This window comes from Podarcis gaigeae (genome assembly GCF_964106915.1).
Source record: "Podarcis gaigeae genome assembly, chromosome: 12".
Classification (NCBI taxonomy): domain Eukaryota; kingdom Metazoa; phylum Chordata; class Lepidosauria; order Squamata; family Lacertidae; genus Podarcis; species Podarcis gaigeae.
In genome coordinates this window covers 11,653,241-11,672,484 of record NC_139688.1, presented here as the reverse complement: position 1 = coordinate 11,672,484, position 19,244 = coordinate 11,653,241, and the positions used below count along the sequence as shown (strand labels likewise).

At 37.3% G+C, this 19,244-nt stretch overlaps 1 protein-coding gene across 22 annotated transcripts in view; it reads left to right on the top strand.

Moving 5' to 3' along the window:
• KMT2C (lysine methyltransferase 2C) overlaps positions 1-19,244 on the top strand; it is a 151,828-nt gene that overhangs the window by 57,818 nt on the left and 74,766 nt on the right. For all 22 annotated transcript variants that reach the window (XM_083704439.1, XM_083704435.1, XM_083704423.1 and 19 more), the window contains exons 7-12: positions 10,088-10,250; positions 10,918-11,089; positions 12,076-12,190; positions 15,519-15,691; positions 16,274-16,434; positions 18,543-18,653. In XM_083704439.1, coding sequence (XP_083560565.1) covers positions 10,088-10,250; positions 10,918-11,089; positions 12,076-12,190; positions 15,519-15,691; positions 16,274-16,434; positions 18,543-18,653 — 895 coding nt within the window. The remainder of the gene's footprint in view (positions 1-10,087; positions 10,251-10,917; positions 11,090-12,075; positions 12,191-15,518; positions 15,692-16,273; positions 16,435-18,542; positions 18,654-19,244) is intronic.

Genomic DNA, 19,244 nt, shown 5'->3' with positions numbered 1-19,244 from the left:
TCCTTTCATCACAGGTCCTAGCATTAAATTGCTGACCACTGCTGAAGTATCTGGAATCTGACATATGCCTAAAATAATTAAGCAGCATAGCCTTTCGAAAATAGAAGGCAAGTGGTTTTGTTTTGCTCACATCATTGTTAACCACTAGAAATTAACTGAACCTACCTTATCTTGGTTATTTTATGTTAAACTGTATTAATTGCTAATTGCTACTACAAAGTGGCAATCATTTTTAATACAATCATACAATATTTTTCATAGATTTAAAAAATACCAAATAACACGCATAACAAAAAATGTCACACTTATTATCTATCTATCTATATTTATTTATTATTTATTTTTGTTATAGTTGGCTCTTTCAAGCAAAAAACCTGGTTAAATCAACACAGGCATATCTAACATAATAAGCTTTCCATGTTCCTGATTCATAACGTATTGCACAGCCAAAAGAAAGAAGGGGATGCCTTAAAAATTTGAGGGAAAGGATGTTGTGCTGTGCCCATGTTGTTGGTTTCCCTGCTGACTACACCTCTCAGTAGTTTCTAGTATTAATTGATATGAGAATCTTCTGAAGTCACCAGTAAAGGGTAGGTCTTGGGGACACTGTGCTCCAGTGGTTCTTTTCTGCCTAGTGAGTTGATTCCAGAAGGTGTTGCAAGGGAACCTCTGCCTGGCCCATAGCATTTGTGCACTGGGGTTCTGCAAGATTCCATATCCCTTGCTATCTAATGCTGAAAGATGTGCTAGGAAAAAATGTAGGCGATGCCCAGCTCTGCTTACCTAAACCAGGTAAGGTAGTGAAAGTTCTGAACAGGTGCCTTGTAACTTGAAGCTAGACCAGATGAGGACTATGTTGGTGGGTTGCAAAAATTATTGTATTAATTAATATTCAGCCTGTTTCTATAGGATTTGACCCTTCCAGAAAGATCAGGTCTGCAATTTGGATGTGCTTTTTAGATCCAAATCTGCAGTTGCATGTGCAAGTGGCATCTGTAGCCTAAAAGCACCTTTCATTGCTTAGTTAGCAGGAGCTCTTCTGAATTAACTTGATCTTGCCATGATAACTGCTTTGATAACATCAAGGTTTATTGATAATAATTTTTATTTTTCAATTACAATCCAGTAATAGCCTCATTATAACAATACCAATTTATAATACAATAATTAATACCAATCGTTCAAATACTGAATTTTATAATTTCAATAAAGTGGGGCCCCCACGTGCCCGATTTAATGAATTGATTATTTGGTTAATTTCTGCTTTTCAAAATCTTATTGATTTCCATTCCATTTCAGTCATAATAATAATCCCTTATACAACAACTACAATATTAATAACTTCTATTCGTGTTGACACGTTAAATCGTTTCTAAAGGTACAAGTGAGGAACTCAAACTATATCCTTGTTCTTGCTGTGTGTGGCAATTATTCTGTCCATGGTGTTTCTTCCTGTCCTTGTAAGATGTTATATCTCTCATTCCCCTGGTTGTTGCTGTTATCCATCATGCCTTGGGCGGAGCTGATATCCCATTGTTCCAGAAATTTCTCCATCGCTCCGTCCCATGCTTAATTGTTTTGCAACTTTAACATTAGCTGCAAAAGTCACTCAGTCCCAATAAATAACCTGTTTTCACCATTTTTCCTCTCAGTCTGGGAAGAAGAGCCGTCTGTCAAACTGCAGATGACTCAATAAAGAACCTTATCAGTTCCTTGGCAGTTAACAGACTCCTTTCATCCTTCCTTCCAACTGAAGATATATGAGCAATTATACTTCCAATTAAATTAAATTCCAAGTCCTCTTAGCATTATTGAGTTCGCTCCATAAATAATAAAGGATGTGGAAGAGTCAGCTCTAAGTTTCTATTGTAAACCTTTTGCAAAATTGAGCTTACCTCCCCTTTTCCTTTTTTTACACCCATGGTTCCAGTTGATGTTATATTCCATATTTATAATCCACTTTCTTCCATCCTCGCTTGTACAAATATAATTTGAACATTCAGACGAGGATCGCCAAATCATAAATGTAGAGAAGAAAACTTTAAATAAAGAAATCATAGGCTGCCCTCCCCCCACCGTCTTTTGCACTGAATGAAGTCTTATCTCAAGTTCAAACCTTAAAGTCCTTGTGGTTGGTTTTGTTCTGCGGTTTGTGATCTCATCTCTTCTAGCACATGCCTGTACCTTAGTCCAATTAAGAACCTCTGCTTCTTAATGGTGGTGTTGGAGGCTTTTCGGCAGGTGAAGTGCTTTTGCACTCAGCGCCTTCCTGCCCCCTGCATTCCATGCCAGAGCGAGAGCCAGGTACTGGGACGAACTGCAAGTGAAGCCCATTCCCCACCCCACTCCAATCCCTGGGGGGAATTTGCAAGGATAATTACCTCCAATCATCCTTGTTTTTCCTTCGCCAACAATCTCCCGCTATCGTGGGGTCTGTCTCTATTAAGGCAAAGCAGAATCGGAAGCCGATTACATCCAAGTTTAAAGTACTGCAGTCTTATGTCCAGGACTGCCTCTGAAGACTGTCCAGAAATTTTCCACTCGTACAGAACATAGCCACCAGGTCATTATGTAGGGCTCTTAGGTCTGAGTATATGTCTCCAGTGCGTAAGGACTTGCGCTACCTGCCAGTTTGTCTCTAGGCACAATTCAAACAGCTGTTTTTAACCTTTAAAGCCAGCCACGGACTAGGGTATGTTAAGGACTGCCTGTTCCTATACAACTCTGCCCGTGTGTGTGTGTGTGTGTGTGTGTGCTCATGTTCCGTTCCATCTGCTTACACTATTTGCTGCTAAGTTAGGTAGCCAGGCAGGCAGACCCTTTTCTGGGATTGCAACTAGACTGTGAAATCACCTCCCCAGTTTCATTTGGCAACCACTCACTGTATTATTTAGGTGCCAGTTAAAAAAGAAAACCTTTTATTTACCAAGGCCTTTGGCAGCATTTGAAATTATCTCTCCCTCTGTGGATTTTGGTATTTTCTACAATTGTATAGCTTTGTTCATTCTGTTTCAGTTACACTGTGGAGCTTTAGCACCCCCCCCCACCCCTTCAGGCACACTAGGTGCTTTATGTTTAGTCAGAAAAGTGAGATAAAGCTGTATATGTGAGCTTGCAGATCTTGATGTATTTAATCAGTGTAACTTTCTTAAAAACACATATTTGTGAATATGCTGCAAAAGTTCCAATATTCCCCATACCTTTTAAATGCAATTGTATGATACTGGGGGGGGGGCAGAACTGGGAGAGCGTGCAAATGACCATCTTGCTATAATGGGCAATGGTTCTTGGGGTAGAATAAACATGGGTCTTCCATATGGTAGCTTTAATAGTACTTAAATTAAGAGCAATGGAAACATTACAGATATAAGCCCTTAAAAATTACCAGCTATAATTTCTACCAATTGAGCAATGTGTGTTATGAAATAAATGATTTTTAGTTTGGAATGCAAAGTTAACTGAATGCAAAATTAAGAAGCAGATGGTGAAGAATTATTATGGTTTGTTTTACTCCTGGGTGAGGGCATCGTGTGTGGTTGTAAAAATGTCATTACACTTCAGAAACCAGGAAGCAAATAGAATTTGCAGTTGTGCACATCTGTTTTGGGACATAGTTAAAGAATTGAAGAATCAATGTTTTCAAATATTTATCAAAACTATACAATTTACTTAACAGTTAATTGCTTCAGCTAAGAATCATGTTTAATGTACTGTGGAATTCAGTACAGAAAGTTGGCAAATGTGTTTAGTCCCCCCAGGAAATGCTGAATAAGGCTAGTCTTAATATATGTTGAAAGCTCATGCAGCAATTAAGTTATTTAAATTTTTAAGTTGTAAAATAAAGAAATGGGAAATAATTGAAAAATAATAGGGAGTGTGGAAAGTAGTCCCAGTGTGTCCTCTCCTTCTTTATCCATTTGTAGATCTAAAATACAACAAAATGCTTGAGAAAAATAATATACAGGCATACCTTGTTTTATTCCACTTCACATTATTGCGCGTTGTGGATATTGCTCCATATGAGGATGCTGGTGCAGCCTGGCCCCCCCACTGCCCCTCTTCTGGCCATGGGAGTGGAGCTGGCAAGGATTGGAGCCGGGTTTTCCCCCCTGCTGCCCCTGCAACCAGTGGGGCCTGGCTTAATATAATACAGTATAGTATAGTGTGAACTTATTTTTTATATGCACTGGGAAACTTTAAAAAAAAAGTAAAAAAAAGTGTGATTTTCTTTATTGTGATACTTCATTGCGGTGATCTGGCACTGAACTGCAATATCTCTGAGGTATGCCTGTACTGTGGAAGAATTTGTTTGACTAATGTGGTCAAGATGAGCAGCAGACAGATTAAATTTTACATAGCTTTTAATAGATTAGAAATTACAATAATGTTTTAACATTTGCTGTCTTAATTGCTTTATATGGGTGCAATATAGACAAATTAGCTGTAAGAGTTGGCTTATGGCAAATCAGTACTGTTTAGAGAGAACCCAATTTAGCATTAAGGTCCTGACTTGGAGAATAGGAAATAGGTATGCAAAAGGCAGCTATAATAGAGAAAAAGGGAAGTCACCACAAAGGGATAGGTAAGGGAATTTTTCCTCTCTAGAAGACACCTGCTATGTATTTGTTATATCCAGCAGCCAGAAGCTCTCCTTGTAATTAAGAACTTCTTTTGGGATCACTCAACCCCTTTTCCCTTTCACTATGGACTTCCATGACATCAGATGAATAAGTTTTGCATTGTGAAGAATCATATGATCCTGAGTTCCTGTCACATTCCGCTTAAGCACTTTCTTTCATTCTAGCTGGAATAAAAAGAAAGCATGATCTCTGCCTCTGTTTCTTCTTCGCACAGGTGCCTTTTTAATTTTTTTGTTTTCCTTCATGACAGAAATTGAAGCGCCAGCTCCTCCATATTGGGGGAAATGGCAAAGCTAAGAAAAAAGGGAAAGAGTAATCAGGCTAGAATTGCTCTCTTTTTGGTTCTCTTGACTGATCTATGGAAACTTATTTAATTAAGCAACGGCAGAATTGTATCTACTTATTCCTATGGGTTACCATGAGTCAACAGTCTGATGTTGCAGCAAAAAAGGTAATGCTATTCTAGACTCTATCAACAAAGGTATAGTTCAAGGGAATTAATAGTCCCGCTCTATTCTGCCTTGATCAGACCACACCTGGAGTACTGTGTCCAGTTCTGTGCTCACATAGTTTGGGAAGGATATTGACAAGCTGAAATGGCAACCAAGATGATAAAGGGTATGGAAACCAAGCCTTATGAGGAATGGTTGAGGGAGTTTGGTCTGTTTAACCTGGACAAGAACAGACTGAGAAGAGATATGATAGCCATCATCAAATATCTAAAGGGCTGTCGCATGGAAGATGGAGCAATCTTGTTTTCTCCTACTCCGGAGGGTAAGACCTGAGCCAATGTATTCAAGTTACAAGGAAGGAGATTTCAGTTAAACCTCAGGAAGAGTATTCTGACCGTAAGAGCTGTTAGATAGTAGAATGGACTCTCCTTCCTTAGGGTTTTGTTTGTTTTTTTAAGCAGAGGCTGGATGGCCATCTGTCACATATGATCTAGTTGAGATACCTGCACTGCAGGGGGCTGGAGTAGATGACCCTTGGGTTCACCTCCAACTCTACAATTATATGGTTCTAAGTAGAAGGAAAGATAGAATGCATGGCTGGAAATGTGTGAAACAACCAGGAAACCAGGAAGAAACTGAAAAAAAGATATGGGAGAAAATAGGCCATTGTTAGCTATATGGAAGATATGGATGCTGGGTCTTAATTTTCTAGTTAGTTCAGTAGCACTAAGCAGAATATTTATCCAAGACAAATAACATGTCAAAGCTGTTAGTTCTGTACTAACCATGGAAAACTGCTTGTTCTGAGAGCTTGCTTTCTTGATCATGCAAAACAAAGTTTTGTTCTGCCGAATAAAGGTGTCTGCTAAGAGGCATCTTTAGCCAATCTCAAATGCCCTACCTGCGGCTGCTTTAAATTCCATTCAGTCAGTTGTGCAGTGTGCTTTGACATTTCCTGATTTTTTTCCCTTCAAAAAATATCCTTATGAAATATTTCTGTGCTTCAGAATTGCAGTGGTAGCTTTTATGTAACACACCTTTAAAAACATTTTAATCGTGTGCTGTTTGAACTCTTCTTTGTTAAAGGTCAGGCAGAGTTACAATAACAACATACTTGAGCTCCTTGGATCATAACTTCTAGTCTCGTTTGTAGCAAAACAGTGCTTCTGCTGCAGGGGAAAAAATAAGCCTTCCAGTCAGCAGCTGTTGTAAAACTTCCCTGTAGGGATTTACTACTTCTGAGTGCTTTATCACTTGTGTATGGTTTAAACAAATGCTGATTTCCTTATGGGTTTTTTTGTTTCTTATTCAGATTTCATAAACCACATTGTTTATAAAAGTGGTTTTCTTGCTAAGTTTCCAAATGCTTCTAATTGCCGACATGGTTTTTTACCATGTGTTGTAAGGGTTCACTTCAATGCCTTTCATTTCCTACCCTCCTCTGTTTCTCTGCATAATATTGTAAATCAACATGTGTGAGGCATTTTTCACTGTTTCTCAAGTTTATCCAGATTTTTCTCATTTCTGAAAATCTAATTTAATGCAATCCCCTTGCGTAAAATTTGGCTGATAACTTGAGGAGGAAACAGTGTGAAGTTGAGGGGGTCAGTGCTGCTAACTTGATTGCCCAATGGAGTTTAAAGACTGTCAAATAAATAAGTAAGTAGTTTAGAAAAGTTATATGCGTTTGTAATTATTGTACGTTTTAAAAACAGGAACTCCTTTTAAATTTGCTGTGTGCGTTTTTTAAAATAATGGGAACCATATACATTGGAAAGTTGGGGTAAAAAATTCCAATATCCACAGTGCAGTTGTATTTGTATATGATGCATATTGAATATGGCCACCTACAGCATTTTAAAAGGAAATGTAACAAATAATATCAATAATATCAATTTTATTTTCACTGGAATATTTTCAGTGGCTGTCCCTAGACATTGAAATTCCCTGCCCAGAGTAATCTGTCTTGCTTCTGTCTTGTTGGTCTTCTATCAAGTGTGAAAACCTTTCTTTTGGGAAAATATTTGGTTATTAGTGAACTTTAGCTCAAGGGCTTTTGATACAGTACTTAAGATATTTTTCCTGGCTTATGTTTCTCTTTAATAGTAATGATTTTATGTGTCTTATTCTATTTTTTATTAGCCACTTTGAACCTTTTTTTTTTAAAAAAAAGCTGTGATATAAACTTTAAATAAATATATTGCTACACAGTTTAACTGCACTCTAACATACTAGACAAATTGTTGCTATGTACAGGTTGGATGTCAGTGGCTGAACAATAGTAAGCGTTGATACATTATAGTGATTATATGACAAATTCAGCAAAATGGCAAGGTATTTTAATTGAGTTATGAAGTAGTGATTTCCAGACTGAAGTTGACCTTCCTAAGGAGACATGCTAATTTGTTATGGAAGATATGTTCTCAACTCAGATTATATTAGTAACTTAAAAAGTGGCACCATTTCAGTCTTCAGTTGTGGAGAGAATTCTGCTTATGAGAGATTAGGGCATAAGCTTTTCAGAAGCCATTGGCACATTGAGAGACAATGGCCTGCCATTAAAGCAGGAAGCCTTGAACTGAGGTTAATAGAGAGGTACAGGAAGTGGCAGCAGCTCCCTGAAGGTTACTTCCTGCTTTTGCCTTATGTGTGAATGTCACCAGGGTTGCAAGGAAATGTGCTTCCTTCTCTCCCAACTATCCCTATCCCTTGTGAGAGGAGTTGATGGCCCAGAGCTTCAGAATTGGCCAGGATCTAAGGCAAGGTCAGGACCCTGGACAAGGATCAAGGTGCTAATTCAGAGTTCAGTAGGTTCAGGACCACGGTTAGCACTCCTGCAGCTGAGGCAAATGGAGGAAGCTGTCTTGACACTGACCTAAGGGACTGCCAAAGCTTTTAAACATGTGTATGTTGAATTTTAAATTATACCATGTTGTTAGGTGCAGCACTTTATAGCAATCTGCAATGTGTGTTGCTCAGTTTATCTGTGTGCTGTATTCCAATTTGCTTTTGCTTTTCACTAATTAGACTTGGTCCTGCAGTGTGCCTAGGCATGCTGTTGTTGCAGACAGTAGAAATCCCAAGGAGGAAAAGACTTGAATTCTGCAGTCTATTGCATATTATTCAATCTGTTAATTATTTCCTCACTTCATTTGCGTATGCCCAATAGTGGAAAAAAGATGATTTAATGGAAGATGGAAATATAATAGGCCCCTATGCAAAGCATCTCTTGATCACTACAATTGAAATAATTTGATATGTAAAATTTAAAATGTTTGGTCTAGATAGTAAAGTTTAATGCCCCCACACTGAGTGCTGTATCTGGACAGTTAATGGATCAGTGCTTTTTTATGCAGCTGTTGACTTCTTCTAGGTAACAAGATTTCTATCCTCAATTCCTAAGGAATAATCTTACAGCAGCAGAAGTTCAATGCTAAATTATCCTTCTGTGCTAGGTTAAATTTAAATTCTTATATCCCTGCATACCTGAAGAAGTACCTTCTGCATATTCCACACCAGCCGCTGAAGCTGGATAGGATAACTTTGTTTTGGATCCTGTATTTTCAGGAAGTTACAACAGTGAGGGCTTAGAGCAAGGCATTCTTTATCGTTGCACTGATGTTGTGAAACTCCCTGATAAGGGAGAACAGTTTGGCACCTCCCTTTATTTTATTTTTTTCACGGCAAGTGAAGACCTGGGCTCATTTGTCCTGGGCTATGGTGGCTGTTACATGTAATATCTGTAATTTGAATTACTTGCTATGAGTATGTCTTTAAAACATTTACTGTGTTCATCATTTATGACTGATTTGTGTGTGTTTAGATTGTTGTACGGTAATTAGGATACTATTAAAGGTATTGTGTTTGTAAATAATTTTAATTTTAAAAAAACAAACCTGTTTGCTTCGAAGAATTAAAAACATTGATTTCTCTTGCTTTTAAGGGTAGAAAACTCCAGACACCATAAACTGGTGCATATAACACAAAATTAATAAATATATAATCAATGACAAAACGCAAATCTAGAAACAGAAGCTAAATATGCTCCCTTTACTGACATGATACCCTTCAATCATGTTACAATGAAAAATGAAATGATTGAAACTATTTGTATCTGTAATGTTTTATGAGATGGATAATGCAGTATCTTTTCTGATATATAATGGCATCACATTTTAAGTCATTCCTCATATTTTTCCACAGGTACAAGCATGCTAATAAATACTGATTATTTAGGTAGTCTGTCATATTGTTATACAGATATATTCAGTTTAATGATATGTTCTGCTAATATATTCATAATTTTGCTTTCCATGGTACTTTTAGTATCTTCCAAGATCTATTTTATTAACTTGTGTACCAATCACAAACCAGTAACAAGAAAAACTAGTGGATATTTAACATAATGAGCACATTGAACATGTTAAGAAAATGCCTACTCTACTTATATGTCTGATATAATTCATATAGATGAAGTGAATAATTTATTTAATGGTTTGCTGTAATAAATTCATTTATGAATCACCATACTCTATTTTGTTGCGAATTCCATGCTGTTAATTTTTTCTTAAAAGTTATGGCTGGGATAATGAAAGGGACTGAAAAATATATTGTGTTGGATAAATTGTACTGGAATATCTTCAGTCTGAAAACTCCACTGTTTGTGCATAGCATGGCCCTCTGAGTGGATTGTTCATTGTGCAAAACAAAAACCACTAGAGGTGTGTATTTCAGTGTGCCTACAGTAAATGGATTATTGGTTTTGAACAGGAAATACAAATCCCAATCTCCAGTAAACTCTGAGGTCTACTGGATGACTTGGACTAAGTCACTATCTGTTTTCCTAGTATAACTCACACAAAGATTGTGAGACTAAACCTAGGAAGTATTGAAAAACTCATAGCACACAGAAAAATGCTATATTCCTGTGAACCTTCTGCCTAGTGGGATTGATTTTATACACAATACTAAATAGGTGCATGCTTTGTTTTTCAGCGATGTGCATATTGCAAGCACCTTGGAGCCACTATCAAATGCTGTGAAGAGAAATGCACCCAGATGTACCATTATCCATGTGCTGCTGGAGCAGGCACTTTTCAGGACTTTAATAATTTTTCCCTTCTTTGCCCAGACCACATTGACCAGGCTCCACAAAGATGTAAGTAGCAGTAGTGAGCTAAAGCTGCAGTTCATACCTATTGATGATCAGTACAAAATTCCTTTTTTTGTTACTGGATCCAGATCAATTCTTTATTGCTTAACTTTTATTTAACTATAATAAAAGGGAATTGGGGAAGAGAGTTATGTCCCAGCCTTTCCCAACTTCCAGTCTTTAATTCTAGCTGCTCTGAGTAAGGTGAAGGGTTACAGTCAGGAAAGTGGCAGGAAATCCATTTCCCTCCTTTCCCAATCTGTAGCTCTTCAAACAAACTCATGAGAAATAAGGAAAGGAAGCCAGGCTGCCTACCATTGGCTTCCTTGTGGCTGCTTACCCACCCACTCTGCAATCATCACTCTTAATATACTAGTAAATAATTGTTCCCACTATGCTTTTAAAAGTATTAGAGGACAAATTTTCCAATACTAGTTTCATTTTTAAATGATGTAACCTGTGTGAAGCAGTTTGCTATGCAAAGTGTCATTATGCACAGTCTGCTTTCATATGCACTTAAACATCTTATTTCTTATATATTCTTCAGTTGTATTTTGCCAGCTTATGTAATTCTTGTATAGCGTTGGAATAACGAGATAAAAATATTTATATAATGTAAAGCTTTATGACGACTCCTTCTAAAATGATGCAAAATTCATCTGTTAATTTACAGCAAAGGAAGAAGCAAACTGTGCAGTGTGTGATAGCCCTGGCGACCTCTTAGATCAGCTTTTTTGTACTACCTGTGGCCAGCATTACCATGGAATGTGCCTGGATATACAAGTGACACCTATAAAACGGGCAGGTTGGCAGTGTCCCGATTGCAAAGTGTGCCAGAACTGCAAGTAAGCAAAAGTAGACTGTGGTTTTATTGTGTTTAGAACTGCAGGGAGTTGTGAAACCCAACCCTGTCCTGTGACAGTTCTGAAGTCACCAGAGCCTGATAATGGAGACAAGGTGCTTTGGTAGTTGGAAGAGGAAATTCCCATAAAATTCTATTATTTAAAATGGGAGAGGGTACTGTCTGAGGCAGAAATTGAGAGGTGATGCAGACTTGGAAACCTGTTTTAATGTCTTGACCATGGTTATAAAAGGTGTAGGAGATTTTAACTAAATGCTGTGACCTCCTTTTCTTCTTCTGTGGAACTTGAAGATAAGCACTTGGGCAGGTTTATGGGAATGGTCCCTGATTTCCATAACCAAACATGATTTGCTTACCAAACTGTTGGATATGGCTTCTTCACTCTTGAGTGAAGAGTGGAGAAAACTTTCCATTAGGAATATTTGCTCTTGGTGCTGGAGACCCACAATGGATTGTGGATTCTGTTTGTTTACTGGCCCAAAGCACGGCACAACAGAGCCCTAGTTGAATTGGTTTCAAGGAGGGTATTTAGACTAGTGCAAAGAAAAGACCTCTCCCACCTACTCACTTCCCCAGTATCATTCACTTCTCACATTATCTGCAGCAACTTTAGCATATATGGCAAGGCTTTGATTGGTATTTCATTACTTCCATAACAATTAAGAGTTGTTAGACTTTTTAATTCTCCCTTTCTACCATTTGTTATTAATATTTGTGAGTGCATAATTATTATTGAAATGTTGAACTGGTGGAGTAGCATGATATTTAATAGAGTCAAGTAATGAAACTGAAGTATTGGCTCTATATTATTAGATGTGACTTCAGGCTTCAGCATTGGATCATCTAACTTATTTTATAGTCGGTGCTTTACTGTTTTGTGCTTAGCTACCTTGCTGCAAAGTGCTATTTTGTTTTTTAAAGTCTTTTCCTTCCTATCCAGCAAGCTTAACCTGCTAACCTCTTTCCTAGGCATTCTGGAGAAGACAACAAGATGCTTGTGTGTGATACATGTGACAAAGGGTATCATACTTTTTGTTTACAACCAGTTATGGACTCTGTACCAACAAATGGCTGGAAATGCAAAGTGAGTTTACATTTTGAAATTGGAAGTTGATTACATAAGAAGCCTGCTTTCATGTTCTTTTAGCCCACTGAACTCACTTCAGCTACTGAATAGCAACACACAGAATCTCTGGTTAATCTCATGTTGATTTTCAAGTGACCTTTACTTCTGCCAATCACAATTTTTTAAAATAAGTGCAAAAAAAGAGGTATCTGAAGAAGTGTGCATGTACACGAAAGCGCATACCAATAACTAACTTAGTTGGACTCTAAGGTGCTACTGGAAGGAATTTTTGTTTTGTTTTGACTACGGCAGACCAACACGGCTACCTGCCTGTGCAAAAAAGAGGAATAAGTATGCCAAATATATAATGATTATGGGGCTTTTCAACTGAGACATATTCTTAAATTACTTCATAGTAAAGCGGAAAATCAGTAGATTAATATTGAAACAAAGGGGTTGACCAAGTATAGGGTTCAAGGTTTACCTTTTATACCAATTAAAAGTATCAAGAAGCTATAGATAATCCCTTCCTTAATTGCACACTTGTAGTGTGGAGGAAATGGCAGTGTAAACTCTTTCCATGTTTCTCTCTGCTTACTCCCTTTTTAATACACCTATGGCTTGTCAATAGGGACAAAATTCAATATTTTAACCAGTGGAAAAATTTGTATAGTATCCATATGTGATCTGTTTGCAGTAGTGACTCCCAAATCAGGTCTTCAGCTGAAAGAAGAATTGGGCATGGTATCAATAAACTGCTTCTAATAACACCCAAGTTCTTTTCTATAACTGAAATCAAGATATCAAGAGTTGAGTTGTTCATGCTTGTGACTGATTCCATAATAAAAGGGATGGAATTTTTATTTATTTTTTACAAAATTTTGATAGTTGAGACAAATTGGATCAATCCAAAGTTTAAATGAAACATGAGCATGATATTTTAAAGAAATAACAGAGGATTGAAATAGTAATTGGCTTGCAAAGGCATTATATTCAATCTTCGCAAAAATACAGGAAAATCCTCTGAAAGTTTTTCTCTGCTGGTATATGACTCCAACTACCCTTAGTCATATTTATGGTTCTCCATTACCTGATTGATGGGATGGGAAGCATGGGGAACATATTTCCACATTGTTGGGTGTACCAATATGTGCATGAATTTTGGAAGGTATCTTGAAAGAATGTAGTCTTACAGTAAAGTAGGAAATACAGATGGATCCAAAGGCGTCACTCTTCAGTGGCCAAAATGTCAAAATCGCATATAAGAAAATGTTTATTTTGTTTGTTTGTAGCATCACATTTATTAGTTAATAAGTTGCTAATAATAGTTATGTAATGCTGGAAGAATTCTAAAGTTCGGCCATTAGAAGCATGGTATAACAAAGTATGAACAATTGTTATATTGGTGGAAAAAACAACTAGACAAGTTTGGGCAAAAAGAGAACAAAGGAAATTGATTAATTTTATGCAGCTTGGTCTGCTTTCTAGATTTTATTAATAAACAGGATGAAAAGGAACCCACCAAAAACTTAGGAGAATTGTACAAGGAGATGTTTTAATAATATATTAACAATATGGATTCAATAATATTCAGTAATATAAATCATTGTCAAACCTTTCATAAATATATTTTGGTGGAGTATTTTATTGTTACTACTGTCTGTGACCCCCTTTGATGTATTTTAAAATGTTTTTAGAGAAAGGGGTTGAAAAAATAAGTGTAGGAATATAAATAGATCAAAATGATCAATCCAAACTAGACTTTTGTCAATATAGGAACATATAATTACAAAATTTGAACAATGTGTATTTTCTGAGATTTAACACCTATGGCTAGTTAAAGTAGACTGATACTTAAGGCTGTTGATTGCACTAACAGATGTAAGCTTTATTTTGAAAAATGTTTCTTGTTTTCATATAAATGCCATTTCTCTGAGATGCATTAGTTATTTCCTTCCCAAATATTCTGTAATTTTTATTGCCTTCTGGATGGGGAATTTATTGCGCTCCAGCCAGATGCTTGTGATGTTATATAGAATTTCTGCCTGCCAGATTCCTGGAGTCTCATAGCTTGTAATAACTAAATTCCTATTCAAATAATAATAATTAGTAGGTAGCTATACTTAACTGTCAATAAAAATATACGGTACTTACTACATTTCCAAACTGGTTTACTTTGAGAGGATACATTTGCAATTGCATAATGCTTTTAAAATAAATTTACGTCTTCAGTGTAGGATCTTCTTTACTTTTGTAAAGGAGAACCTTCTAAGGATGAAAACAAGAGGTTTGATTCATATGCAATGTAGTACAGTGAGGAGAGGGAAGGACAAGAAGAGAAGCTGAACTTGTTCCCCTTTTGCTCTCCTAGTATAAGCATATTGTCATGTTAAGAGGCAGTAGCAACCAGGCAATTATGTCAGGGTGGATTAATTTAAATGAGGGTAGCTAACCTGTGGCTCTTCAAACGTTGTTAGGCTACAGTTCTCATAACCCTGACTGTTGACCATGTTGGTTTGGGACAGCTGAGATATGGGAGTCCAGCAGTACCGCAGTTCTTTCTCAGTTGCCATGGATAGTAGCAGTACTTGGAATATAGGAAACTGCCTGATACTGAGTCACACCACTGCTCTGTCTAGTTCAGTATTCTTTAACAATGACTGGCACCAGCTCTTCAGGATTTCAGACAGGATTGTCTTTCAGCTCTTCCTGGAGATACAGGGGGTTAAACTGTTACCCTTGTCATAGAAAGGAGATGCTCTGCCACTGAGTTGTGGTTCCTCCCACATAAACTAAGTATATGACACAATATTATTTCTTATCTCACATACTTAATTTACTAACTGTTTAGTACAGATTTAGAAATCATGAGATCAGTTTATCACCCCTTTGAAATTGACATTTACAAGGAAAAAGAAGTCCCAACTTACAATAGAGGAGCAGATATTTATTCAGACTATATTTACAGTGACAAGAGTTAGTATATAATTCAATTTTCAGGAGAAAGAAAGGATGCTTTTCATTTTATTTTCTGTCCATCAAAGGTTAATAATCCTTTTGATCGTGTCTGCATGGAGACTTAAGTTTCTACTGGCAAGAGAACTATGTCCCATTAAAGACATTCTTGTCAAAGACTTTCTTGTCTAGTGGAAGTGCAGTGTGAAAATTTACCCTTAGGCTGCGTTTTGAATAGATTATGGACTACTAGTTTTGCTCGTTAAACTTCCAAATAAATAAAATTAAAGTTCCTCTTTCTGTCAATGTAGAATGTGTTTGCCAGTGATTGTTTTTGATGCAATAGCATAGTATCGTAAACAGGAAAGACTTCCTTTTCTCATATTTTCAGAACTGCAGGGTATGTGCAGAATGTGGCACACGAACCAGTAGTCAGTGGCATCACAACTGTCTTATGTGTGATAGTTGTTACCGTCAGCAAGACAATTTGCCTTGTCCTTTCTGTGAAAAATCCTCCAATCCAGACATGCAAAAAGACAAGTTGCGTTGTCACATGTGCAAAAGGTAGGAAACCTAACTATCATTTTAAACTATTGGATAACTCTGTTACTTCTTAATGGCTCTCAGACCTTTTTTGTTAAAGTGGCCCCATGTTGCATCTAACTTTGATCTAATGAAGACTGTTCATTTTCTGCAATATAATATGCGTATCAACTACTGTTCATCCATCAGGAGACTTGCCACAAGGTTCTCAGAATCTAGCGTATCCCTCAGAACGTAGCGATCCCTCTTGCTGTTCTGGCTCCTGGGATAGCTACGCAGCCTGCATTCGCTCCATATGATGCACACACATTTCCCCTTTTTAGGAGGGAAAAAGTGAGTCTTATAGAGCAAAAAATACGGTATGTATATGTACACGAAACAATTACTCATTAGTGAATGTAGCACATTGGATCAGTTCTGCAAGTATAGTGGATTCAGATGCTTTTATGAATCCCTTTTAGGTATTGGTTTGATTTGAGGTGCCCCAAAATCCAGAAAATACAGAGTTTCAAAAATTATTTTTTTTAACAATGAAGATAGGATTTCAGTGGGACATTTTAAATAAATTAATTAATGTGAATTTTTGACTAATGATTCCCTTAGGTGGATTCACATAGAGTGTGACAAATTTCCTGATAACGAACTGGATACTCACTTAAAAGAATACACCTGCAGTCTTTGCAAATACTTAGAAGCAGAAGAAGAACATGCCCAGGCATGTGATGTGATGGATACTGCCCAACTTCTTCCTGAAACTGATACAGGTAAAATACACTCTTTATCCTTTCATATTTTCCATGCCCACTGCTTGTCTTTCATTTGATATTTGGGGAGCACTTCCTATATAATATTATGGCTGCCAACATTGCAACCAAAAAGCACTGGGTGGGGGGGATACAATAATCTTTTAAAAAATTTCACACTACTGTACGTCATAGAATCATAGAGTTGGAAGAGACCACAAGGGCCATCGAGTCCAACCCCCTGCCAAGCTCCAAAGGCTCTCAGGACAAAGCCAGAAAACCTTTAACACTAAAACATATTCCAGAAATTGAATATCGAATTTTATACCACCATTCTCAGCTTTTTTTAAAAAGGGGAACATGCTGCCAAGCAAAAGACTATTTTATTGAATAGGTTTTGCCATGGTTTGTACTTGAAGAATAATTGTGGAATATATTCCTGTCTCACAGCAAGAGTGGCAATGCCATTTTAACAACAAAGAAAAATATGAAGCTATTATAGGAGATGGGTTGTTTCATTCCATACTCCCGAGAGATTACTTTGTACAATAATTTCAGATTTGAAACCAATGTAAATGATCATTTCCTCATACTGAAGTTTTCCCTTTAATGATGTCAGTCTCCAAGACGAACAGATTAGTTACTGAATTCAGCAGCACTCCAAATTGTTCTGCCATGTTGAACTTTGCTAGGCTTTTTCACATAAAAAGACATATTCATATGCCTTTTAACAGTAATATTCTCTGTGGATCTCCTTTTTAGGAGCTAAGAGTTTAATATTCTTGTAGAGGTCGTCTCCATGCTCCTGCTTGCTTTTGTGCATTTTAATGAGTTTTACTAGTATGAAAGCATGTTACTGTTCTGGCTTTTTAAAAGTAGATTTCAGGTTAGGATATACTACAGAGAGTTTGTGACCAAAAGATAGGTTATTAATTTGAAATGTTGGGATTTTACAGCTTTTACAAGTTTTACAATCCAAGTTCAGCATTTCTTCTTTGTTTTCATTGAATCATGGACATAGAATAAAAGTTTCCTATTTTACACTTTGATAAAGTCTGTGGAAGTCACTGAGGTTCAAGCTATTTCCAGGATCAGTCTTAAATGGCAATGTTAATTTGTAAGGTAAAGGTAAAGGTACCCCTGCCCGTACGGGCCAGTCTTGACAGACTCTGGGGTTGTGCGCCCATCTCACTTAAGAGGCCAGGGGCCAGCGCTGTCCGGAGACACTTCTGGGTCACGTGGCCAGCGTGACATTGCTGCTCTGGCGAGCCAGAGCCGCACATGGAAACGCCGTTTACCTTCCCGCTGGTAAGCGGTCCCTATTTATCTACTTGCACCCGGAGGTGCTTTCGAACTGCTAGGTTGGCAGGTGCTGGGACCGAGCAGCTGGAGCGCACCCCGCCGCAGGGATTCGAACCGCCGACCTTTCGATCGGCAAGTCCTAGGCGCTGAGGCTTTAACCCACAGCGCCACCTGCGTCCCTATGTTAATTTGTACAAGAATCTTAATACTTGAGCTACAATTCTGCCAAATTTAAAGCAGTACAAGCTTTAGGGCACTTTACCCTGACAGAAGTGCATATGGTATGCTAGTTGATTATGAAACTCATCCCCATAACTTATGAATAAGATATTCTCTTATACCCAAATTTTGTACTTATCATGTAGCTCGTTCAGATCATGCCGACAGCATTCAGGCATAACAGTAAACCATAGTTAACGGTTTACTGTGTACGGATTTATCCCGCTTGCTTCACTCTTCCCATCTACTACTGGGATGAAACATACCACAATTTTTGGCATAGCATTATGCCTGAACCAAAGATTATGACTGGTTTTGTCGAAACAAACCATGATTAGTAAAAGAAAGCACAAATTTTGGCTACAGATCATGGTTTGATCAAAGCATGTACTGCTAAACCAGGGATTATAGTTTGTTTCTCCCCAGTGCTGGTGTGGAAGAGTAATGTGGTTGCATTAGCTTGTGCATAGTAAACCATTAACTGTGTATGCTCACTGTTAAAATATCATTTTGTGGAAGCAAAAAGGTCAAGCTCCGAGATAAGTTAATGATGGGGAGTAATACAATAAATGCTGCATGGAGATTTTTAAAAGTGCTTGATGCTTAAGTTTGTGCAGATGAAATGGAAACAGAAGAAGGAGGAGATGTAGCCAACAAGGACCAACTAGTAATGGATAGCAGCCTTGCTCAAGAATCAACGGTTAAGTGTGGCACAGATGGTAAGAGCATTTTTCTTTTGATGTGACACAATACACCCATATACATATAAATACTGTATGTGGAATCTATTTTTAAAAATCTAAATCCAAAAGCATTTGGGGAATTAAGATGTTTCTTTTTCTTTTTTGAGGATGGGTCATTAGAAAAGTATTGTTAAGGTCTTCAAAACAAATGTACAATATAAATACAAAATAATTTCTATAATAGGCAGTGGAGTTAATAGTTGATTACTGGACTCATGCCTCTATGCATCCTGCTCACTTGAGCAGTAGAATGAGGGAAGTCTATTATTCATTCCCAATGGTAGGGAAGAATTGAAAGATTTTAGTGAATGCCAATTTAGAAGGCAGTGGAAAAAAGCAGAAGCTAGATAATTTTTTTTGAAATTATGCAAATGCCACTAGGGGTGAAAGTCAGCATATGGAGAAAATGCCAGTTGGAAAAGTCATGGGGGGAAACTAGGTTAAGGATCACAGAGGTTAAAAAAAATGAACATGAAGGTCTCATGTGAAGCTATTGCCTAAAGCAAAAAATAAAAATAAATATTGCATCTTTCAATCTTAACTATAAGCTCGAGATCAGTATAGATT